Here is a 26,829-nt window from a genome sequence, read left to right on the forward strand (position 1 = left end):
GACCATATAGAATATTGCACACAGTAGAAGTGGGCCAGCCCCGTGTGGTTGCACGGCTGTCTCGGCCCTAAAAATGGCACTGTCCCCAAAAGTAAAATTGAGATGGAGTTTAGTATTGGCTGTCTAGTCAGATTCAATGTTGTTAATCTAATTGTGAGATGCTGCTTTCAACTCACTAAGGTCTTTCCCTCAGTTGACACACTTATGCATCCTCTGACCCTGCAAACAATCTGGCTGTCAGTTTAGAGGCATAGAGATGTGTAAATAAATCAAGAAAGAAGAGGCCACACGGTTGAACGTCAACATTAAATTCCCTCTGTGATACCTCAAAGTTGAGAGATCTCATGGTATGGGTCAACATTAAATTCCTTCTGTGATACCTCAAGGTTGAGAGATCTCATGGTATGGGTCAACATTAAATTCCCTCTGTGATACCTCAAGGTTGAGAGATCTCATGGTATGGGTCAACATTAAATTCCCTCTGTGATACCTCAAGGTTGAGAGAGCTCATGGTATGGGTCAACATTAAATTCCTTCTGTGATACCTCAAGGGTGAGAGATCTCATGATATGAGATCTCATGGCCCCTAAGGTGCAGCAGAGCTGGGACTGCGGAATTAATGGGGTTTTCATGGCAACTGGGCTTGGCTGAAATCTGCAAGCCCAGCACGAGGTGAGGACCCTCTGGCAAAGCCACAAGAAAACCACCCAACATGTCAGCCCCCACTGGGATTTATAAAAAGGAAGACAGCGGTAGAGATTGACGAGTTCCTGATTGAGAGGATGAGCCTGCGAGAGTCAATTGGGGATTTTGGTTGTACCACAGCAGATGACTTCTTCCATGTAGGCTGGATTGTAGTGAGCGAGGGAACATAAAGAGAAGGATCCTCCATCCCCTTGAGTATCATTGTTAGCTGAGCCAATCACTGAACAGAGTCTTGGCTGGGGGCAGGGCCTTCTTAATGTAAAGGGACACTGGGCAACTGCCCAGGGCCCCACAATTGTAGGGGACATCGAGCAGTGGCTGGTGGAGCTCACACAGTCATAGTGGCAAAGCAGCATTCTCTAACTGCCTGCCAGCCTTCAGCCAGACAGTGAATGTCTGTCAGCCTGCTGATTGGTAGATGACTGGAGCTATCGACCAATCAGTGCTTGAAGAAGCATGTGGAGAGACAGTGCAGGATTGTAGTAGCGGTATGTTACTGTCTGTATAATTTTTGGTAATTGGTACCCATGAATTGATACCCATGTGCTTTGCCCAGGGCCTTCAATGAACTACTCTCCATGTTAATCAGGTAATTTATTGACTGTTCTAGGATTGGGAGCAGTACTAGCAAGCTTTCTGAAGGTTTAGCTTGGCAAAGTCCTGCTATGAAAGTTCAACATTTTAGGATGGGTACACATTAGACGATATGTCATCCGATATGGGAGCGATATATCGCCCATATTGACTAATGTGTACACATCACTGTATGCTACCACCTGCCGACATTGGCGTCATCCCATCTGCTGTGCTGCATAGGTGATAGAGCGACATGGCGCCCTACAGCATACAGCTGGATGCAGCCATGAATGATGTAGAGCGTGATTGTGTGCCATATCGTTCAGAGTGTATGGCCAACCAACATCTCTTTCTGTTTGCTGTGCCGTCGGCCACGATCCAGGGTCATTTCATGCGTACCCAGGTTAAGAACAAAGCATAGATATTCATGATAGATACTCAGGAGATTACTCAGGAGCTATGTCAGTTTCACAGCTAACGTGTTGCTGTGTGGAGTTTGTATATTCTCCCCGTGCTTGCATGGGTTTTCCCTGGGTGCTCCAGTTTCCCCCCCACAATCGAAAAATATACTGGTTGGTTAATTGGCTTCCAATAAAAATTTAACCCTAACGTGTAAATGTGTCTGTGTGTACATGTGCTAGGGAATATAGATTATAAACCCCACCGGGGCAGGGACTGATGTGAATAGCCAAATATTATCTGCAAAGCACTGTGGCATATGTGTGCGCTATATAAGTAACTGGCAATAAACACCTGTAAATTATGGAAAGAAGACTGTGACAACAGAACACCCAGCTCTGAAACTCTCCTAGAAGCAAAGGGCCCCACCTGGACCGGTGGTGGCCCTTGACTGAAACTGGAATCCATGACTAACCTCCACCGTGAACGGAACTGCCCCCCAATCAGAAACTCTAAGAAACTCTCAACAGCCGTACTGGCACCGGACACCCACATAGCTGATACAAACAGGTACAACAAAAACCCCACAAAATAGACAACCACGCTAGGCAGAGCAAGAGGGAAAACATCCAAAAGAGAAGAGAGTCCTATGATCACAAACAAGCCAACAAAAACACAAAGGGCCGCCCATAACAACAAGAGGGCCAATCACCAGAACTCTCCATCCAAATCAAATCCCTCCTCCAAAAAATTTAACTCCCTAGTGTCTGTACAGAGTGTGAGTACACAAGACTGGAGGTTTATGAGACTCCTGATGTATTCCATTCCCTCCGTGTTTCTCTTTTTCTTTACAGGAAGGAAAGGATTGGTCGGCACTGTACTAATATTGCGGCAAAGCTTGTGAGGACTTCTTAATGCCAAGGTGCGGTTGACGCCTGTGATAGCAGTATTACCCCATCGGATTTATTCAGGGCCGGTTCTTGCCCTTGTGGAACCCAGGGCAAAAATAGGGGCGTGGCTTCATATGGGGCAAGGTCAGTTACGCCCCATTTGTGCCCCTGTAGCGCAGCTGGAAGAAAAATAAAAATAAAATAAAAGTATACTTACAATCCTCGCTCCTGATTCCAGACCTCCGCCGGCGCCGCTCTTCTCCAGTCCTCGGATCTATGGGAGAGACGTCATTACGTCTCTCCCATAGCACAGCATAGACACTAGAGGTCAATTATGACCCCTAGTGTCTGTGCCACTATGCTGTGCAGTGCACGATGACGTCATCGCGCACCGCACAGCACAGGTCCTCTCCATGAAGAGAAACTAGACGCATAGTGTCTAGTTTCCCTTCATGGAGAGGACCTTTGCTGTGCAGTGCGCGATGATGTCATCGCGCACCGCACAGCACAGGTCCTCTCCATGAAGGGAAACTAGACGCGTAGCGTCTGGTTCCCTTCAAAGCGGGGGACCAGCGGGGGGCACAGTGGCAGATCTTGCCATGGTGCGGCGCCCTCCGGAAGGCGGCACCCCGGGCAAAAGTACTGCTTAGCTGTGGCAAGATCCGCCACTGGATTTATTGTACAAAATGTAAAAAAAATAAAAATTAAAAAAGCTTTCAGCCCTTTGATAAATCTACCCTTATATTATCTCTCTTACAAAGTATCAGGATGAACTCAAATGATTTGATACACTTTAGGATACAATACAGTATATGACAGAGCAGTGGCCCCTGTAACCAGAGTCTCGGTGGGGCCATTGGATCTCAGGATCATCTGATCGCATAGAAGAAAGGAGTATGGAAGCAGGACCTCACACACTACATGACACATCTGCCTGTTCTGTATTATGAGGAACTCTTCCCCCTCTGTAACTATACAGCAAGAGACTGTACGACAATGCATTTATAATAACAGCTTATATAGGGAATAATATAAAACGATTCCTCACCTTGGATAGAGAAGAACAGCAGAAGGAGCTTTGCAGCCTCCATGTTTGGGTGAATGAAACGACTGACAGGTTCTCTACTTTCCCAGTGGTTAGAAAGAAATGACAGGAAAAAAAAACATTTCCTGGACATCATGAATTGTGGTCAGACGTTCTACCAACCAGTTCTTCTTTTCTATATTGCACATGTACCAACACTGTCACGAGTCAGTTACTGTAACTTTTAGTAGTTTTCATATATTTAAAATGTGCCGATAGCACTGTGCAGAGGCTCTACCTGGTGCAATGTGTATAAGGGGCTACATGGTGCAATGTGTATAAGAAGCTACCTGGTGCAATGTGTATAAGGGCCACCTGGTGCAATGTGTATAAAGGGCAACCTGATGCAATGTGTATACAGGGCTACCTGGTGCAATTTGTATAAGGGGCTACTTGGTGCAATGTGTATAAAGGGCTACCTGGTGCAATGTGTATAATGGGTCACCTGGTGCAGCGTGTATAAGGGGCTACCTGGTGCAATGTGTATAAAGGGCTACCTAGTGCAATGTGTATAATGGGTTACCTGGTGCAGCGTGTATAAGGGGCTACCTGGTGCAATGTATATAATGGGCTACCTGGCACAATGTGTATAAGGGACTACCTGGCGCAATGTGTATAAGGGGCTACCTGGCACAATGTGTATAAGGGGCTATCTGGTGCAATGTGTATAATGGTCTACCTGGTGCACTGTTTATAAGATGCTACCTGGTACAATGATTATAATGGGCTACCTGGTACAATGTGTATAAGTGACTACCTGGTGCAGTGTGTATAAGGGGCTACCTGGCACAATGTGTATAAGTGACTACTTGGCGCGATGAGTATAAGGGGCTACCTGGTGCAATGTGTATAAGGGACTACCTGGCACAATGTGTATAAGGGGCTACCTGGCACAATGTGTATAAGGGACTACCTGGTGCAGTGTGTATAAGGGGCTACCTTGCACAATGTGTATAAGGGGCTACCTGGCACAATGTATATAAGTGACTACCTGGCGCGATGAGTATAAGGGGCTACCTGGTGCAATGTGTATAAGGGACTACCTGGCGCAATTTGTATAAGGGGCTACCTGGCACAATGTGTATAAGGGGCTATCTGTTGCAGTATGTATAATGGGCAATGTGGAACAGTGTGTATAAGGGGCTACCTGCCGCAGTGTGTAAAAGGGGCTACCTGGCGCAATGTGTATAAAGGGCAACCTCACACAATGTGTATAATGGGCTACCTGGCACAACGTGTATAAGGGGCTACCTGGCACAGTGTGTATAAGGGGCTATCTACTATAGTGTGTATAATGGGATACCTGGTGCAGTGTGTATAAGGGGCTACCTGGCACAAATGTGTATAATGGGCTACCTGACGCAGTGTGTGTAATGGGCTAACTGGTGCAAATATGTATAAGGGGCTACCTGGTGCAATGTGTATAAGGAGCTACTTGGTGCAATGTGTATAAAGGACTACCTGGTGCAACGTGTATAATGGGCTACCTGGCGCAATGTGTAAAAAGGGCTACCTGGTGCAATGTGTGTAAGGGGCTACGTGGTGCAATATGTTGTAACACGGGTACTGTAAATAAGGACTCATAGACAGGTTTACCAGTTACAACCACAGTGTATTTACTGGCATCAGACAATGTAGAACAGCATACTCAGGCTTGGGCCTGGTCACACAGGTACATACAGAATATAAAGCAACAAACAAAAGGTCCTAGCACTTCCCGTGCTCAATAGTCACTCTGTTGCAGTGGCTTGCAGCCACACATGCCATTCTCTCCTGGCAAGGCTAATGTCCGCAGTCCCTGGCACTGTAAACTGCTCTCTACTCACTGGCTCCTAAATGTCATCAGTGCAATGCACTGTGGGTATTTCGGGGGTTTTAAACCCCTCTGTCTCTGGGTGAGCTGGAAAACCCAGACCTCTGTTTGGGTGGTCTTCAGTATGCCGGCGGTCGGGCTCACGGCGACCAGCATACCGGCGCCGGGAGCCCGACAGCCAGCATACCGACATTTATTCTCCCTCGTGGTGGTCCATGACCCCCCCTGGAGGGAAAATAAAATAGTGTGGCACGCGTAGAACGCCACCGTGCCCATAGCGTGGCGAGCGCAGCGAGCCCGCAAGGGGCTCATTTGCGCTCGCCACACTGTCGGTAAGCCGACGGTCGGGCTCCCGGCGCCGGTATGCTAGTCGTAGGGAGCCCGACCGACGGCATATCATAGTGAACCCCTCTGTGTCCCTAGCTGGAGATGTGCAATTCAGAAAGCCTGTAATTATAAACCTCCGCTTTTGCAATTCTCAAACTCTGCGATCCAAATAAGACCCACAGTTATCTGGTTCAATTCGCTACACTTGATTGGAATCTCATACAGGTTGAGTATCCCATATCCAAATATTCCGAAATACGGAATATTCCGAAATACGGACTTTTTTGAGTGACAGTGAGAAAGTGAAACCTTTGTTTTTTGATGGCTCAGTGTACACAAACTTTGTTTAATACACAGTTATTAAAAATATTGTATTAAATGACCTTCAGGCTCTGTGTATAAGGTGTATATGAAACATAAATGAATTGTGTGAATGTAGACACACTTTGTTTAATGCACAAAGTTATAAAAAATATTGGCTAAAATTACCTTCAGGCTGTGTGTATAAGGTGTATATGTAACATAAATGCATTCTGTGCTTAGACTTGGGTCCCATCACCATGATATCTCATTATGGTATGCAATTATTCCAAAATACGGAAAAATTCCATATCCAAAATACCTCTGGTCCCAAGCATTTTGGATAAGGGATACTCAACCTGTAATAGAATTCAAACCTCAAATGTAGATCATAAATTCTGCTGAGGAAAGCACTAATCAGTACAGTCTGGGAAATTACTGTTAATACCTCAGTTTAAAGTACTTGCATTAACCATCACTATCTGGGACTAACTAATCACCCCATTTTGTGGGTGTGCTGATCACAGGGTCTGCTTCATTGGACACAGACTTCTTGGACCCGCTGACCAGTTCCTACAGCCAATCTGAGTGAGCTTATGTAGACTGGCCGAGGTTGCAATGTTGATCTGATGTTGCCTCCTCAGACAGAGCACTCGAGAGCCAGCTGTATGCAGGAGGCTTCTATTTCCTACAGACACACCGGCAACGTGGACACTATTACATTTACCACTTGGTTGTTTATAAAGTAATTATGCCACAACATTGGCATCTGCTTAAGTGAGTCTGGAGATCTTGTGGATGGAAGAAACAGCTTCACTCCTGGGATTGTGTAAGGACTGAAGTTCATGTGACAGTGACAGCATGTGAAATGTGTTGTGCAATGATGTCAGCCATCACAAACACACAAAGAAGAAGAAGACGACGCACAATACTGAGTAATGATGACACGTTACTCTCTTCTCAGAAGCCTGCCGGAAGAGCAGACATACTAATGAAGCATAAATAATACACAGAACAGTCAATATAATATTTGACGTATGTATTATTTACTCTGATCTGTACCTAAGCCGTTCAGCTCATAGGCGTTTCTTTAATGGGTGCAGTGTGTGCAGTGTTCACAGGCCCTTGGGTCCAGGGGGGGCCCACACTGCACCCATATATTATACTTAACCCTCCGGAGTCCTGTGGCAGTGGCCCTGCAGTGTGGACACAAATCACTGGGAAAATGGCTGCCGCAGTCATTTCTGAGTGATTTGTGCATGCGCACTTGAGACCTTAGTACTCTGAAAGGATATTCATATTTCTGTCCCAAGCATGATGTAGATTTGAAGAGGTAAATTTACTAAGATTTGTGTTTCTGACGATTTTAGCCAAGATCAATCTCTGCAGACATCGGCCGATTTAGGGCTCGATTCAACCTGATCGCTGGTGTGCTAATTCGCACAGCAGCCAATTATCGAATGACTGCGCATACGGATGCACCGCAATGTGTAGGCGCATCGCCAAACAGCGACAGGATGGTGTGAAAACTTTGATTGCTAGGCATACACAAGGTGATTGTAACCCCTTTCCCTAATACTCTAATTCCTAGTTGTCTCGTTTAGGAATGGTTACTTAATATTTGTGCCTCCACCCAAGCTGATTATTTAGGCTTGCCTGGGTAAGCCCCCTCTCCTTTATTGGTGTCCTATAATTACAAATCTATATGTATCCTAAGTGTACATTTTTCACAGTACAGTATTATACCTTTTCTTCTGTTTTCACTTCCAGGGTCTCCGGATGGAATTCCAAATTCACATTTCATATGGTAAGTATAAGCAGGTGTATTTAAGTATCACAAAACATTTAAAAGCTTAACTTGTAAACATTTATTACCATCCTAGTCAGGTAAATTATATATTGTCTTTACTATCCCATCCAACCATTTCCCTCTTTGGAACCTATACAATTGTTATTAGAGTGACCCGGGTACTCTCAATTTAAATAAAATTTGTGCAGTTGGGGCCCAATGAGTTGGTAGAGAAACAGTAATCCCTTTGAAATAGTGTAGAGTTTCCGAAACAGGAGCTTATAGTTAATTTAACCTCTTTTGCTGGATAGATATAGGTGATCATCCCTTTTCTGTCTGTTTTAACTTTAACCAGCTGACTGATGCAGTACTTTACAAATATTAGAAAGCATTACTTTGTTTCCAATTGGCATAGGTCTTAAGCATTATTTATAGGGTACTATTCAGCCTTTCTCCTTCTTTAGTAACTTTTGTTTCCTTTTTAGAGTTTACAAAGTCTGTATCAATTATGTAACCTTTTTAGTTTTTTTAGTAACAATTCTGCAGCTCAAGCTAGAAATAGTATCTATTAAGCAGTATAACGGCTGGCTAAGTTAATATTTCGTTCTCTGTTTGTTTGTTTTTATAACAAATGCTGTAATTGTATCATTCCAATAGAACTAAAGTACATAGGTGTCCATATAATTCCAATGTTCACTCCTGCTCAGCTGTATAAACAGTCTCGTCGCCTCTGTGCATATATATGTACACAACTATAATCTCCATTTCAGGTAGTTCTTTACTTCTAAAATCTCTAAGTTAGCAGCTGCTACTAAGTTATAACAGCTCTATAGAGCATTCATTTCTAGCCGCATTGTTCACTAAAAGTATATGCACACAACACCTATATGGTATTAGGAATGAATGAGAGTAGAGTAAAAGTCACGGTCTCTCATCTTGGCATGCTCTATATGATTTCATACAGGAAGTTTAATAACTGTAAGTGTGTGGCTTTATCACAGTTCAAGTTACTCACACTTACTGTATAGCCTGACAATATTCTTTGGTACTAAATGTCTTCTCTATAATGTCACATCACTTCACCGAATGTAACCTTACTGTACTGAGGTACATTTATCATAGACCTGAGCACCTGTTCTTATTTAAAGTTCACTTAAATTCTGCACCTAATGCATTATCTGGATTGGTGGTCTTTTCTCCATACATAAGTTATAATGGCGCTATCCATTCTATATCCAAGGGAGCAGCCACCTATTATATTAAAAGTCTTTTACTGACATCTTGAACTCCTACAGCTGCGCTGCATATTATTACCATTAGTGTAGCATTACATGGGTAGACTGTAATGACTTCAAGTTTAAGTCTAGTCACAATGTTCCGCCTTCCTTATAATATGTACTTGTGTACTGCCTCCTTACACTACAATCAGCCTGATGAACCGGGCTATATTTAGTGGAATCTTTGTCGGTGAGATAATCCTAGAGCAAATGTACCCTATGTTACTTGCTTGGGATATCTAGTATGGGTACTCTGTCTCAGCGTGTTAGGGTGCAGTAATTTAAATATGCACTTACACTCTGATGAGCAGGCTGTCAGCACTCCCCCGACTCTTCCCAGATGGGTGGCCCTCCTTCACTAGCAGTGCATGGAATTGCCCCGGGCTTTGCTTTTGGTGATGAGAGACTATCTCTGCAACCAGCGTTAGCGTTGCTATGGCGCTGACCGGAGCTTCACTGCCTCTTCCGCCGCTGGCGTCTCTCGTTGCTATGGCGCTGGTGGAAGCTTCACTGCCTCTTCCATCGCTCTTCCATCGCTGGCGTCTCTCGTTGCTATGGCGCTGACCGGAGCTTCACTGCCTCTTCCGCCGCTGGCGTCTCTCGTTGCTATGGCGCTGGATGTTTGTGGGTGGTAACTGACCATTTTTTCTGGGAGTGTCAGGAAAAATGCAGGTATTCCCAAGTGTTTTCAGGGCGGGTGTGTGACGTCAACTTAGGCCCCGATCAGCCTGTTTGTATCACTCTGTAGGAGTAAGTCCTGGGCTGCGCACACACTGCACACACTGGGAAAATCATTCGATGGTGAGTGAGTTGCGAACGGATTTGCAGCTGTCCGCTGTGTGATGGAATTTTCGCACACCATACACATGCAATCACACACTTGCACGGGCGGGTTTTCACTCTCCATAAGCAGCGGCTATCTAATCGCAAAGCAGCGATTAGGTCTGAATCGGGCCCATAGACTGCAACTTTTTGAAATTAAAATTGGTAATTTACTAAACTACCTTATTTGTTAAAGTCAAGTTTTCCGATGTCAATGTCATTCGTATTTCTGAACAGTGTTTTACGGCAGCATTTGTCAATCTCTGCCGAAAATGTGTTGCTTGGAACCTGTTTTTCGTATTTTTCAAGTACGGAAGGTTTTTTTTTCAAGTGCGGCCAATTTCAGATAATTTTGTCTAATTCTGTAAACTCTGCGTGATTTGGTTGAGTGCAATATGTAGGAGTGTCAAGCTACCGCCATATAACTACGCCACAAACCATCCAAACTTCATGGGTTTAGTTAGAGGAGAGGTGAGAGGTTGTGTTGTGAGGTGTTGGAGAGTTGTGAGGTGTTTGGTATTTTATTTCTGATTGCTGTAGTGTGGTTGTAAGTGGTTTTGTCATTCTTGTAGTGCTATTTTTTTTGTAGTGTGTCTTTTTTCTGACTTTGTGTTTTTTTTTTAAGTATATTGTTAGTGTGTGTGTGTGTGTGTGTGTGTGTGTGTGTGTGTTTGTGTGTGTGTGTGTGTGTGTGTGTGTGTGTGTATGCTGCGTGGTGCTAGTGGAGGAGTCTGTTTTGTCTGTCTACTTTTATTTGTTCTGGGTTGTTTGTTTGGAGGATATCAGAGTCTGAGGTTCGTGAGGTGGGGCAGGTGGAGAAGGTGTTGGAGGCGGCAGAGGAGGCGTCTCAATCCTCAAGTGATAGTGATGAGGCTCCACAGCTGCGCACCAGGAGCAAGACAGGCCGCAACATCAACTTCACCTTTGCAGAGAACATGGCAGGAGCAGGAGATAATGAAGTACCCTTGACAGCTATTTGGTCGGGATTCTGCAAAGCTGCCATCCCGCAAGAAAGAAGAAAGTGAAGGGTTGGTCAAGCGCATGGAGAACACCTGCAGAAAGCGGTTCTATGATAGAAATCACAGAGTAAAAGCCAAAATGGCCAATGAGGCAAGTCAGCATGGTAAACAGGAGGTGGCCATCCTTTTGTAGCCCCATACCTGGAGTATTAGGAGTCCCTGCAGATCCTTGTCCCTCCAGAGGTGTTGAGGGCCACTTATGTCCGGGACTCAGATCGGCTAAGAAAGGCTGGTAAGTATAAACACTTTTTTTTTTTTACAATTGAAAATATTTAAAAAATGCAAAGTATTCAGATGTGTTCTCTTACATCATTGCCACAGTCACACTAAACAGCCCTTGATGTCACGCCATGCCACGGCAGGACTCGGTAGTACAGAGCGTCTTTTTTGTGTTTTTTGTACACGAAAATGCATCTTAGATGCAAATTAATGTAATATGACAAGCAGCTTCTGCTGATTAAAATGATATGCGGCATGCCTATATACTGTGTGTGACCGCGACTTTATCTGCATAAAAAATGCTATGCTACAGTGTTTTCCTTGAAAACTGTAACGTGGCATTTCGGATGCAGTTAGAGCCACAATTACAAACAGTATATAGGCATGCTGATATCATTTTAATCAGCAGAAGCTGCTTGTGCATCCTATTACTTTGCACCTAAAGGTGTATGCACACTAGACGACGTCGCTCTATGATAGGAGACCACCAGTCACAATACAGACGCTGGGGATCCCGGAATCTGAAAATCCCGCCAGTCGGCATGCCGACCGACAGGGATTCTTTCCACTTGTGGGTGTCCATGACACCCATAAAGTGGGAATAGAATCTGTGACAAGCGCAGCTGGTCACATATACCCAACCCCTCCAATGTGTAGAATTTAATAAACTACATAAATGGTCCTGTTACTTTTTACCATATCTGCTACGGGTTCTCGTCGGTTAACGCCAAGAACCATGGATTCATATTTACTTACATTAAGATGTCTCAAATTTACATCTCTATAGATTTATCAGATTATTAACACTCATTTATATTTACAACCGTGAAAATCAGAAACTCCCGTGCGAAGAACAGATAGAACAGCGAGTATGCTTATATAGTGTTTTTTGTAAAAATGACTTTATGTTAGTGTAGATGTGTGGATTAATCTATTTTGGAGATTCTTCCTGTGTGTGTAAGTATTTTAGTTTGTGTTGTTAAGGCCCATACACACTTGACGATGCACACGTCGTTAACGACTTCCCTTGATCAGCTGAGCAAACGACATGAGCATACACACTACCAACGACCAAAGACCAAAGACCATTCATTGTTGAAGCATCCAAGCTGAACAGTTTATTAAAATAATGAGCTGGGAACAGGGCTGGTGAACAGTGGCTTGGTCGTTGGTCGTTCACACCATACACATTCAACGACGTCTCTGGTCGGTAACGACCATAGTGGAAATTGAGCATACATGCTCCACAGATAAGCGAGGGTCGTTAACGTCCCGCAGGGCCGCGCATCGGTGGTCGTCGGATGCATACACACTTGACGATATAATGAGCAACGTCGTTGATTAGGACTGAAATGAACGACGTCGCTCATTTTATCGTCAAGTGTGTATGGGCCTTAAGTGTAGTAGTTGTTTGTTATTTAGTTGGTTGTTTGTTTGTTTATTTTTTGTCCTTTATAGAGACATTGGGGCTGATAGTGTATGTTGCCACCATGCCTACATGGCATTGGCTTGGGTGTGGTATGTTAGGTAGATTAGACTTATGTTTACAGTGTCTAGGTTGACCACTATTGGGCGACAGTAAGTAGGTCGACAGGGACTCTAGGTCGACATGTACTAGGTCAAAATAAGAAAAGGTCGACAAGAGTTTTTACTTTTTTTGGTGTTGTTTTCTCCGTACAGTGACCAGGAACCCTAATTAGTGCACCGCGTCCCCTCGCCATACTTCGGGCAAGGTGCCTCGCTCCGCTACCACTGCGCTCGGCAGAGGTTACCGTTCCCAATTGTAGTCCACGTGGATAATAACATTGTAATTTTTTTTTTACAAATTTGAAAAACTCATGTCGACCTTTTGTCATGTTGATCTAGAACATATCGACCTATAGTCCCTGTCGACCTAGAAACCAAGTCGACCTACTTACTGTCGACCTAAAGACCGGATCCACATTGCCTTACCTCCACTACTTCTTTTTTTTTTTTAGAATTTGTTTATTAGGTGGATCAGAACACAATACAATAACATAGCTGTCAAAATCGAGGGATGTACAAACTAATGCATGAAGTCAGAAAGGACAATATAGACAGTAAAATAAACGTGATCCGTTTTAACAATTATAGAAGAAAGAGAAAGGGGTATATTCAATTAGCAGTGATAACGAACTTTTCACGTGAAACGCAATTACAGCCTATTCAATTTTCCGTGAAAATTTATCGGTGCTCATTTTTTCACTAATTTCACTTCACCTACTCTGAAGCAGGTGAAAAGTTGGAAAAAGTCACTATTTTAAGGTAAAAATGTTTGGATATGGTCCAGAACTCCTGGGACACCCCCCTTAATGACTAATTAGGCACGTTGAAGTTTTTAATTATTTTTAATTGGCCAATAATGACATGTCATTTTTGGGGTGAAAAAGTACAAAGTGATGAAAATTGGGGTTCAAGGTATGGGACAGGTATATTGGGGTGCTTTATGAGTGGGACAGGTGTTTTTAGGATTGCAGATGGGAGTATTCGGTCTGTTTCCACTTTTTTTCAAAGTACCTTAAAATGACCCTAATATATACTTATACCCATTTTCATGTACCCCAAATTTAATGAGAGCATTTATTTTGCTCAAAAAACTTGCTTTCTATCATTTTTTTTGCATTTTTTTTAAAACTGCATATAACAGCCATTTCACACAATTTAAGTCCCCAAAAACTCTCTAATGTGATCTCTAATACACTTCTCTTCTGTTTTCCTATGTTAGTTTAGCATTTTTTGGGATACAGGATGATTTCCCCATTTTCACCTGCACTTTTCACTGCAAGAATTTTCACGTGAAACCCGTTTGGAATTCGGCCGAAAAATTGCGGATAATTGAATACCCTAGTAAGAGTGAGAGTGAAAGAAAAGGGGGGAGAAAAAAGAAGAGGAGAGAGTCAAAACAAAGTGACGGTTAAAAGAGACAAAGAAGGTGGCTAGGAGAAGAGGAATAGAGGAGGGATAGGGAGAAAAGATAGAGATGGTGGACCCTCGTCGAAAAAGTAAAATAATAATTGGTGTGACCTGAGAACAGGACGGCATTTCAAAGAGCGAACGGGGAGGCTACTCGCTGGAGGGAGATCCATGGGGACCATACGGAATTACATTTTTTGGAGGAGTTGATAATGATGCTAGTCATGTACTCCATGCGGTACACGTACCAATTGCGAGCTAAAATAGAGTGAATGGAGGGAGCATCAGTACGTTTCCAGTCCATTGCAGTCTGGCAGGTGGCCACAGACACCACATGCCGCATCAATTGATTTTGGTTCCTGAATAAAGTTGGGACATACAATGGTAAAAGAAAAAACTTAAGGTCGTACGGAATGGGCAGTTGTAGTAGAGTCGTTATGTAAGTAATGACCTCCTTCCGTAGCGACCTCCACTACTTCTTACAAGAATAGGGACTTTTACTAGAGATGAGCGCCTGAAATTTTTCGGGTTTTGTGTTTTGGTTTTGGGTTCGGTTCCGCGGCCGTGTTTTGGGTTCGAACGCGTTTTGGCAAAACCTCACCGAATTATTTTTGTCGGATTCGGGTGTGTTTTGGATTCGGGTGTTTTTTTCCAAAAACACTAAAAAACAGCTTAAATCATAGAATTTGGGGGTCATTTTGATCCCAAAGTATTATTAACCTCAAAAACCATAATTTACACTCATTTTCAGTCTATTCTGAATACCTCACACCTCACAATATTATTTTTAGTCCTAAAATTTGCACCGAGGTCGCTGTGTGAGTAAGATAAGCGACCCTAGTGGCCGACACAAACACCGGGCCCATCTAGGAGTGGCACTGCAGTGTCACGCAGGATGTCCCTTCCAAAAAACCCTCCCCAAACAGCACATGACGCAAAGAAAAAAAGAGGCGCAATGAGGTAGCTGTGTGAGTAAGATTAGCGACCCTAGTGGCCGACACAAACACCGGGCCCATCTAGGAGTGGCACTACAGTGTCACGCAGGATGGCCCTTCCAAAAAACCCTCCCCAAACAGCACATGACGCAAAGAAAAAAAGAGGCGCAATGAGGTAGCTGACTGTGTGAGTAAGATTAGCGACCCAAGTGGCCGACACAAACACCGGGCCCATCTAGGAGTGGCACTGCAGTGTCACGCAGGATGGCCCTTCCAAAAAACCCTCCCCAAACAGCACATGACGCAAAGAAAAAAAGAGGCGCAATGAGGTAGCTGACTGTGTGAGTAAGATTAGCGACCCTAGTGGCCGACACAAACACCGGGCCCATCTAGGAGTGGCACTGCAGTGTCACGCAGGATGTCCCTTCCAAAAAACCCTCCCCAAACAGCACATGACGCAAAGAAAAAAAGAGGCGCAATGAGGTAGCTGACTGTGTGAGTAAGATTAGCGACCCTAGTGGCCGACACAAACACCGGGCCCATTTAGGAGTGGCACTGCAGTGTCACGCAGGATGTCCCTTCCAAAAAACCCTCCCCAATCAGCACATGATGCAAAGAAAAAGAAAAGAAAAAAGAGGTGCAAGATGGAATTATCCTTGGGCCCTCCCACCCACCCTTATGTTGTATAAACAAAACAGGACATGCACACTTTAACCAACCCATCATTTCAGTGACAGGGTCTGCCACACGACTGTGACTGATATGACGGGTTGGTTTGGACCCCCCCCAAAAAAGAAGCAATTAATCTCTCCTTGCACAAACTGGCTCTACAGAGGCAAGATGTCCACCTCATCTTCACCCTCCGATATATCACCGTGTACATCCCCCTCCTCACAGATTATCAATTCGTCCCCACTGGAATCCACCATCTCAGCTCCCTGTGTACTTTGTGGAGGCAATTGCTGCTGGTCAATGTCTCCGCGGAGGAATTGATTATAATTCATTTTAATGAACATCATCTTCTCCACATTTTCTGGATGTAACCTCGTACGCCGATTGCTGACAAGGTGAGCGGCGGCACTAAACACTCTTTCGGAGTACACACTTGTGGGAGGGCAACTTAGGTAGAATAAAGCCAGTTTGTGCAAGGGCCTCCAAATTGCCTCTTTTTCCTGCCAGTATAAGTACGGACTGTGTGACGTGCCTACTTGGATGCGGTCACTCATATAATCCTCCACCATTCTATCAATGTTGAGAGAATCATATGCAGTGACAGTAGACGACATGTCCGTAATCGTTGTCAGGTCCTTCAGTCCGGACCAGATGTCAGCATCAGCAGTCGCTCCAGACTGCCCTGCATCACCGCCAGCGGGTGGGCTCGGAATTCTGAGCCTTTTCCTCGCACCCCCAGTTGCGGGAGAATGTGAAGGAGGAGATGTTGACAGGTCGCGTTCCGCTTGACTTGACAATTTTGTCACCAGCAGGTCTTTCAACCCCAGCAGACCTGTGTCTGCCGGAAAGAGAGATCCAAGGTAGGCTTTAAATCTAGGATCGAGCACGGTGGCCAAAATGTAGTGCTCTGATTTCAACAGATTGACCACCCGTGAATCCTTGTTAAGCGAATTAAGGGCTGCATCCACAAGTCCCACATGCCTAGCGGAATCGCTCCCTTTTAGCTCCTTCTTCAATGCCTCCAGCTTCTTCTGCAAAAGCCTGATGAGGGGAATGACCTGACTCAGGCTGGCAGTGTCTGAACTGACTTCACGTGTGGCAAGTTCAAAGGGCATCAGAACCTTGCACAACGTTGAAATCATTCTCCACTGCACTTGAGACAGGTGCATTCCATCTCCTATATCGTGCTCAATTGTATAGGCTTGAATGGCCTTTTGCTGCTCCTCCAACCTCTGAAGCATATAGAGGGTTGAATTCCACCTCGTTACCACTTCTTGCTTCAGATGATGGCAGGGCAGGTTCAGTAGTTTTTGGTGGTGCTCCAGTCTTCTGTACGTGGTGCCTGTACGCCGAAAGTGTCCCGCAATTTTTCTGGCCACCGACAGCATCTCTTGCACGCCCCTGTCGTTTTTAAAAAAATTCTGCACCACCAAATTCAAGGTATGTGCAAAACATGGGACGTGCTGGAATTTGCCCATATTTAATGCACACACAATATTGCTGGCGTTGTCCGATGCCACAAATCCACAGGAGAGTCCAATTGGGGTAAGCCATTCCGCGATGATCTTCCTCAGTTGCCGTAAGAGGTTTTCAGCTGTGTGCGTATTCTGGAAAGCGGTGATACAAAGCGTAGCCTGCCTAGGAAAGAGTTGGCGTTTGCGAGATGCTGCTACTGGTGCCGCCGCTGCTGTTCTTGCGGCGGGAGTCCATACATCTACCCAGTGGGCTGTCACAGTCATATAGTCCTGACCCTGCCCTGCTCCACTTGTCCACATGTCCGTGGTTAAGTGGACATTGGGTACAACTGCATTTTTTAGGACACTGGTGAGTCTTTTTCTGACGTCCGTGTACATTCTCGGTATCGCCTGCCTAGAGAAGTGGAACCTAGATGGTATTTGGTAACGGGGGCACACTGCCTCAATAAATTGTCTAGTTCCCTGTGAACTAACGGCGGATACCGGACGCACGTCTAACACCAACATAGTTGTCAAGGACTCAGTTATCCGCTTTGCAGTAGGATGACTGCTGTGATATTTCATCTTCCTCGCAAAGGACTGTTGAACAGTCAATTGCTTACTGGAAGTAGTACAAGTGGGCTTACGACTTCCCCTCTGGGATGACCATCGACTCCCAGCGGCAACAACAGCAGCGCCAGCAGCAGTAGGCGTTACACGCAAGGATGCATCGGAGGAATCCCAGGCAGGAGAGGACTCGTCAGACTTGCCAGTGACATGGCCTGCAGGACTATTGGCATTCCTGGGGAAGGAGGAAATTGACACTGAGGGAGTTGGTGGGGTGGTTTGCGTGAGCTTGGTTACAAGAGGAAGGGATTTACTGGTCAGTGGACTGCTTCCGCTGTCACCCAAAGTTTTTGAACTTGTCACTGACTTATTATGAATGCGCTGCAGGTGACGTATAAGGGAGGATGTTCCGAGGTGGTTAACGTCCTTACCCCTACTTATTACAGCTTGACAAAGGGAACACACGGCTTGACACCTGTTGTCCGCATTTCTGGTGAAATACCTCCACACCGAAGAGCTGATTTTTTTGGTATTTTCACCTGGCATGTCAACGGCCATATTCCTCCCACGGACAACAGGTGTCTCCCCGGGTGCCTGACTTAAACAAACCACCTCACCATCAGAATCCTCCTGGTCAATTTCCTCCCCAGCGCCAGCAACACCCATATCCTCCTCATCCTGGTGTACTTCAACACTGACATCTTCAATCTGACTATCAGGAACTGGACTGCGGGTGCTCCTTCCAGCACTTGCAGGGGGCGTGCAAATGGTGGAAGGCGCATGCTCTTCACGTCCAGTGTTGGGAAGGTCAGGCATCGCAACCGACACAATTGGACTCTCCTTGTGGATTTGGGATTTCAAAGAACGCACAGTTCTTTGCGGTGCTTTTGCCAGCTTGAGTCTTTTCAGTTTTCTAGCGAGAGGCTGAGTGCTTCCATCCTCATGTGAAGCTGAACCACTAGCCATGAACATAGGCCAGGGCCTCAGCCGTTCCTTGCCACTCCGTGTGGTAAATGGCATATTGGCAAGTTTACGCTTCTCCTCCGACAATTTTATTTTAGGTTTTGGAGTCCTTTTTTTACTGATATTTGGTGTTTTGGTTTTGACATGCTCTGTACTATGCCATTGGGCATCGGCCTTGGCAGACGACGTTGCTGGCATTTCATCGTCTCGGCCATGACTAGTGGCAGCAGCTTCAGCACGAGGTGGAAGTGGATCTTGATCTTTCCCTAATTTTGGAACCTCAACATTTTTGTTCTCCATATTTTAATAGGCACAACTAAAAGGCACCTCAGGTAAACAATGCAGATGGATGGATTGGATACTAGTATACAATTATGGACGGGCTGCCGAGTGCCGACACAGAGGTAGCCACAGCCGTGAACTACCGCACTGTACTGTGTCTGCTGCTAATATATAGACTGGTTGATAAAGAGATAGTATACTCGTAACTAGTATGTATGTATAAAGAAAGAAAAAAAAACCACGGTTAGGTCACTGGTATATACAATTATGGACGGGCTGCCGAGTGCCGACACAGAGGTAGCCACAGCCGTGAACTACCGCACTGTACTGTGTCTGCTGCTTATATATAGACTGGTTGATAAAGAGATAGTATACTCGTAACTAGTATGTATGTATAAAGAAAGAAAAAAAAAACCACGGTTAGGTGGTATATACAATTATGGACGGGCTGCCGAGTGCCGACACAGAGGTAGCCACAGCCGTGAACTACCGCACTGTACTGTGTCTGCTGCTAATATATAGACTGGTTGATAAAGAGATAGTATACTCGTAACTAGTATGTATGTATAAAGAAAGAAAAAAAAACCACGGTTAGGTCACTGGTATATACAATTATGGACGGGCTGCCGAGTGCCGACACAGAGGTAGCCACAGCCGTGAACTACCGCACTGTACTGTGTCTGCTGCTAATATATAGACTGGTTGATAAAGAGATAGTATACTCGTAACTAGTATGTATGTATAAAGAAAGAAAAAAAAACCACGGTTAGGTCACTGGTATATACAATTATGGACGGGCTGCCGAGTGCCGACACAGAGGTAGCCACAGCCGTGAACTACCGCACTGTACTGTGTCTGCTGCTAATATATAGACTGGTTGATAAAGAGATAGTATACTCGTAACTAGTATGTATGTATAAAGAAAGAAAAAAAAACCACGGTTAGGTCACTGGTATATACAATTATGGACGGGCTGCGGAGTGCCGACACAGAGGTAGCCACAGCCGTGAACTACCGCACTGTACTGTGTCTGCTGCTAATATATAGACTGGTTGATAAAGAGATAGTATACTCGTAACTAGTATGTATGTATAAAGAAAGAAAAAAAAACCACGGTTAGGTGGTATATACAATTATGGACGGGCTGCCGAGTGCCGACACAGAGGTAGCCACAGCCGTGAACTACCGCACTGTACTGTGTCTGCTGCTAATATATAGACTGGTTGATAAAGAGATAGTATACTCGTAACTAGTATGTATGTATAAAGAAAGAAAAAAAAACCACGGTCAGGTCACTGGTATATACAATTATGGACGGGCTGCCGAGTGCCGACACAGAGGTAGCCACAGCCGTGAACTACCGCACTGTACACTGGTTGATAAAGAGATAGTAGTATACTCGTAACAACTAGTATGACGACGGTATAAAGAATGAAAAAAAAACCACGGTTAGGTGGTATATAATACAATTATGGTTGGACGGACTGCCTGCCGAGTGCCGACACAGAGGTAGCCACAGCCGTGAACTACCGCACTGTACACTGGTTGATAAAGAGATAGTAGTATACTCGTAACAACTAGTATGACGACGGTATAAAGAATGAAAAAGAAACCACGGTTAGGTGGTATATAATACAATTATGGTTGGACGGACTGCCTGCCGAGTGCCGACACAGAGGTAGCCACAGCCGTGAACTACCGCACTGTACACTGGTTGATAAAGAGATAGTAGTATACTCGTAACAACTAGTATGACGACGGTATAAAGAACGAAAAAAAAACCACGGTTAGGTGGTATATATTATAATACAATTATGGATGGACGGACTGCCTGCCGAGTTCCGACACAGAGGTAGCCACAGCCGTGAACTACCGCACTGTACACTGGTTGATAAAGAGATAGTAGTATACTCGTAACAACTAGTATGACGACGGTATAAAGAACGAAAAAAAAACCACGGTTAGGTGGTATATATTATAATACAATTATGGATGGACGGACTGCCTGCCGAGTTCCGACACAGAGGTAGCCACAGCCGTGAACTACCGCACTGTACACTGGTTGATAAAGAGATAGTAGTATACTCGTAACAACTAGTATGACTATGACGACGGTATAAAGAAAGAAAAAAAAAAACCACGTTTAGGTGGTATATAATACAATTATGGATGGACGGACTGCCTGCCGAGTGCCGACACAGAGGTAGCCACAGCCGTGAACTACCGCACTGTACTGTGTCTGCTGCTAATATAGACTGGTTGATAAAGAGATAGTATACAATACTACTAATATACTGGTGGTCAGGCACTGGTCACCACTAGTCACACTGGCAGTGGCACTCCTGCAGCAAAAGTGTGCACTGTTTAATTTTAATATAATATTATTTATCATGTACTCCTGGCTCCTGCTATAACAACCTGCAGTGCTCCCCAGTCTCCCCCACAATTATAAGCTTTATATACAATACATTGATGTGCAGCACACTGGGCTGAGCAGTGCACACAGACTGAGTCACTGTGTGACTGTGTATCGTTTTTTTCAGGCAGAGAACGGATATATTAAATAAAACAAACAACTGCACTGTCTCTGGTGGTCACTGGTCACTGTGGTCGTCAGTCACTAAACTCTGTCTGCACTCTGCACTCTCTTCTAATCTACAGTATCACAGCAATCTCTCTCTCTCTCTCTCTTCTAAATCTAATCTAAATGGAGAGGACGCCAGCCACGTCCTCTCCCTATCAATCTCAATGCACGTGTGAAAATGGCGGCGACGCGCGGCTCCTTATATAGAATCCGAGTCTCGCGAGAATCCGACAGCGTCATGATGACGTTCGGGCGCGCTCGGGTTAACCGAGCAAGGCGGGAAGATCCGAGTCGCTCGGACCCGTGAAAAAAAAAGTGAAGTTCGTGCGGGTTCGGATTCAAAGAAACCGAACCCGCTCATCTCTAACTTTTACATTTTATGTTCCATGACCATGAGTCCCTTACTCTGGCCCTGCTCAGTAGACTTACATATATGTTGACAATGGTACTTTGAAGCATATATCATGAAGTCATTGGGCCTAATTCAGAGTTGATCGCAGCAGCAATTTTGTTAGCAGTTGGGCAAAACCATGTGCACTGCAGGGGGGGCAGATGTAACATGTGCAGAGAGAGTTAGATTTGGGTGGGGTGTGTTCAAACTGAAATCTAAATTGCAGTGTAAAAATAAAGCAGCCAGTATTTACCCTGCACAGAAACAATATAACCCACCCAAGTCTAACTCTCTCTGCACATGTTATACAGATCGAGCCATCTTTATCTTGGCCTTTGATAGGATTAATTGAGCCAGGGCAGTCAGACTTAATCCCCTGCTGTATTGACTTAATCCCCTGCTGTATTGTTCTCTGTATTATATTGGAGTTGAGAACAATAGATGAAGGGTTTATGGTAATAAACTATGGTGCGCCTAGGCGCAGCAGAGAAGCCAAGATGATCGTAGCTCCATCTGTATCTGCCGCCCCCACCTGCAGTGCACATGGTTTTGCCCAATTGCTAACAAATTTGCTGCTGAGATCAACTCTGAGTTACCCCCATAGTGATCACCATCACCTATGTACTCAGGCCCATTAAAGCTACAATTTCTCAAGACGTTGGTTCAATTACACCTGCAACACTTTCTAAAACTTGTGTTGTGTTTATCAGCATTCGAGTATGTTAAAGCCACTTACTAAATCACTTACATGGATTATCTTGATGGGCCATGCTGCAAAGTCTAGGTTCACATCATTTGTGAGTGTGCAGATTGTATTTGTCAGCCTTACTGTGTTTAAACATGCATTGTCTGTTCAGAAAATGTTATATATGTTGTTGCATACTTGTCTACTCTCCTGGATCTGACGGGAGGCTCCCAAAAATTGGGTGGCTCTCCCACCCCCCGCCGGAAAGGTAGACAAGCCTCCCATGGCCCATGGCTGGCAGCAGCCCCCCGCACCGCTCGTGAAAGTGGGCGCTCAATGGAGGCTAATGAGAAGATTTGTGGTGAATCTCATCACCATAGCCCCGCCCGCTGCTTTGCAATACCGGTAATGTGGGCATTGCATAGCAGAGGGCGGAGGAGGCGTGGCCGCAATGATGCAATCATGTCTCAGTGCCTCTGGACTGCCCCTTTTTTGGAGCCACACCCCCTTTTCCCCATTGTCCTGCCCCTGTTCTACTCACCTGGAGGGAGCAGCCCGAAAAGTGTGTTGTACAACAGTTTCCTAAATAGTAAGTTTTAAAGTGTAGAATTGTAATGACAAATTTAATCAAGCATAGCAGACATTTTTTATGTAATTAATTTTATGTATTGATGTCAAAATTTCTGTAAGTGCACCAACAATCAGTAATGCAAACAATACTGTATAATAATAATAAGAACTCACAAACAGCAAATATATTTTACTTTTTCTTTTTTTAAATATAAAGAAACAGTGCTATACTGACAACATGTTTTAGGGTTACCTCTTCTACAGTAAGTGTCCAAGTGTGTGAATTTTAAATACAAACGATGACATATTAGATATAATATTGGGGGTCATTCCGAGTTGTTCGCTCGCAAGCTGATTTTTGCAGATTTGCTCACGCTAAGCCGCCGCCTACTGGGAGTGAATCTTAGCTTCTTAAAATTGCGAACGATGTATTCGCAATATTGCGATTACACACATCGTAGCAGTTTCTGAGTAGCTTCAGACTTACTCGGCATCTGCGATCAGTTCAGTGCTTGTCGTTCCTGGTTTGACGTCACAAACACACCCAGCGTTCGCCCAGACACTCCCCCGTTTCTCCAGCCACTCCCGCGTTTTCCCCAGAAACTGTAGCGTTTTCATCCACACGCCCATAAAACGGCCTGTTTCCGCCCAGTAACACCCACTTCCTGTCAATCACATTACGATCGCCAGAACGAAGAAAAAGCCGTGAGTAAAATTCCTAACTTCTTTGCAAATTTACTTGGCGCAGTCGCAGTGCGAACATTGCGCATGCGCACTAAGCGGAAAATCGCTGCAATGTGAAGATTTTTACCGAGCGAACAACTCGGAATGAGGGCCTTTGTGCTTTGTTTGGCAAAAAACATAATAAATGCTAGTTCACACCTATTTACAGTGTCCAAAAAAACTACCACAGTCTCTCATTAGATGACCAGTGTGGGTAGGCAGTGCTAATCCTGCATTATGGGGCCGTTCCGTCTGCGTCACCAGTTCCGTCTGCGTCACCATACGTTTATCTGTCTTTCTTCCTCTTTTAGTTATCCTAGTTATATATAGATATATTCTTGTTCAATATCTTAAATAGTTTTTTTTAAATAGTGTATTAGTTTAAATAAAGAAATAATTAATAACTAAAAATAATTAATGACTAAATAGTTGATAAATAAAGCTGAGCTTCCTTTTCCCCTTATTCAGGTTTCTATGTCTTTATTGTGGGTTTGATGTTGTGTGTTTGCCTTGCATTGAGGGGAAGTGTGCATTCATCAAGTGCTGGGTGGTTCAATGTATTTAGGTTCCATGCTTTCACACAACCACTTAAACATAATTCAAACAGTGTGGTAGGCAAATTAAAGGAAGTGGGCAGCACGGATGGTGTATTGGTCAGCATTACTGCCTCACAGCACTGAGGTCATGGGTTCAATTCCCTCCATGGCCCTAAATGTGTGGAGTTTGTATGTTCTCCCCATGCTTGCGTGGGTTTCCTCGGGGTACTCCAGTTTCCTCCCACAATCCGCCCGGGCGGAGATGCTGTAGTCACTAGGCGTGCCTGGACGTTGTTTGCTGACACGACTATTTCTCATTTAAAGATGGTTTAATAAATGTAGTTATGTTTATAGAAAACACATAGGAACAACTTAATCACATTACAAACTTAGACTTACACACAACTGTATGCTCATTTCAGAGGAGAACATGCTCGATGACACTCAGCCTGATCGAGAGGAGGCATCTGAAAGGGAGGATATATTGGTGCTGAACCTGACTGCAATGCCTCCACCTGTGGCCACTCCTACCAGACAAAGGGGGTCATTCCGAGTTGATCGCTAGCTGCTGTTGTTCGCAGTGCAGCGATCAGGCTAAAAATCTGCATTTCTGCGCATGCGTATGCACTGCAATGCGCACGCGCGACGTACCGGTACAACGTCCATTGTGGTTTTGCACAGGTTCTAGCGAGGTTTTCCTTCACACTGGCGGCCGCAAGAAGATTGACAGGAAAGGGGCGTTTCTGGGTGGCAACTGACCGTTTACAGGGAGTGCTTAGAAAAACGCAGGCGTGGCTGGGCGAACGCTGGGCGGGTGTGTGACGTCAAAAGCCAACCCTCCAACGTTAGATTCAACGCACACGAAGAGTAAGTTCAGGGCTGGTCTTGTTTTGCACAAAAAGGTTTTGCAGGCGCTCTGCTGCACAAGCGTGTGCACTTCTGCTAAGCGAATATACACTCCCCGGTGGGCGGCGACAATGCGTTTGCACGGCTGCTAAAAACTGCTAGCGAGCGATCAACTTGGAATGACCCCCAAAGAACACCTCCAGCCACATGTGTCCTGCATCTCCAGAACCACAGTCCCAGGAACAGGTATTTTGGTCCAGGCTAATAATCTAGATTGTCTGTGGAGACAGGCACAATGCGGTAAATGTATTACATTTCTTGTTTGAGCCACTTTCAGCCAAGATCAATCTTGACTGACATCGGCCGCTTAAAATTGCAACTTTTTGAAAACAAATTCGGTAATTTACTAAATTACATGTTTGTTCAATTCTAGTTTTCTGATGTCAATGTCATTCATAATCCAGAACAGTATTTTATGGGGTAGTTTTGTAAAACAGTGACGATTATGACACAAGGGTGGTCATTCCGAGTTGTTCACTCGATGCCGTTTTTTGCAACGCAGCGATTAGGTGCAAAATGCGCATGCGCATGGTACGCAGCGCGCATGCGCTAAGTAATTTAACACAAAACTTAGTAGTTTTACTGAAGCTCGAGCGACGCTTTTCAGTCGCTCGAGTGTTCGTAGTGTGATTGACAGGGAGTGGGTGTTTCTGGGCGGCAACTCAGCATTTTCCGGGAGTGTGCTAAAAAACGCAGGCGTGCCAGGGAAAAACGCAGGAGTGGCTGGAGAAACGGGGGAGTGGCTGGCCGAACGCAGGGCGTGTCTGTGACGTCAAACCAGGAACCAAACAGTCTGCAGTGATCGCAGTCTAGGAGTAGGTCTGGAGCTACTCAGAAACTGCAACAAAGTATTTAGCAGCAGTTCTGCTACTCTTTCGTTCGCTATTCTGCTAAGCTAAGATACACTCCCAGAGGGCAGCGGCCTAGCATTTGCATTGCTGCTAAAAACAGCTAGCAAGTGAACAACTCGGAATGAGGGCCAATGTCAATTGTATAGGCATTCCCAGTATTTTATGAACCAGCACTGGGCTCTTAGGGGGTAATGCAGACCTGATCGCTAGGCTGCGATTTCGTGCAGCGGGCGATCATATCTAAACTGCGCATGCATTTGCACCACAATGCACAGGCTCGTTGCACGGTTACAAAGCGGATCGCCACTCAGTGATGTGTTTTTGCAAAGGATGCATTTGCGCAGGCGGTCGCAAGGAGATTGACAGGAACAGGGCGTTTGTGGGTGGCAACTGACCATTTTCTGGGAGTGGTTGGAAAAACGCAGGTGTGTCCAGGCATTTGCAGGGAGGGTTCCTGACGTCAATTCCGGTCCCGGACAGGCTGAAGTGATCGCAGCGGCTGAGTAAGTCCTGGGCTGTGCAGAGACTGCACAAGATCTGTTTGTACAGCTCTGCT

At 45.0% G+C, this 26,829-nt stretch overlaps 1 protein-coding gene and 1 long non-coding RNA gene across 3 annotated transcripts in view; one reads left to right on the forward strand and one right to left on the reverse strand.

Annotated features, from left to right (window-relative positions):
- LOC134935979 (uncharacterized) overlaps positions 1-3,695 on the reverse strand; it is a 103,444-nt gene extending 99,749 nt beyond the window's left edge. For both annotated transcript variants that reach the window (XM_063930847.1, XM_063930846.1), the window contains exon 1: positions 3,619-3,695. In XM_063930847.1, the coding sequence (XP_063786917.1) occupies positions 3,619-3,661 (43 nt within the window). In that variant the 5' untranslated portion in view covers positions 3,662-3,695. The remainder of the gene's footprint in view (positions 1-3,618) is intronic.
- The window catches only part of LOC134935981 (uncharacterized), a 28,385-nt gene extending 3,308 nt beyond the window's left edge, over positions 1-25,077 (forward strand). Inside the window, exons 2-3 of the long non-coding RNA XR_010180431.1 lie at positions 7,865-7,901; positions 24,939-25,077. This is a non-coding gene — a long non-coding RNA (uncharacterized LOC134935981). The remainder of the gene's footprint in view (positions 1-7,864; positions 7,902-24,938) is intronic.
- Positions 25,078-26,829: the final 1,752 nt, after the last annotated feature.

The sequence above is a fragment of the Pseudophryne corroboree genome, chromosome 6 (genome assembly GCF_028390025.1).
Source record: "Pseudophryne corroboree isolate aPseCor3 chromosome 6, aPseCor3.hap2, whole genome shotgun sequence".
NCBI lineage: Eukaryota > Metazoa > Chordata > Amphibia > Anura > Myobatrachidae > Pseudophryne > Pseudophryne corroboree.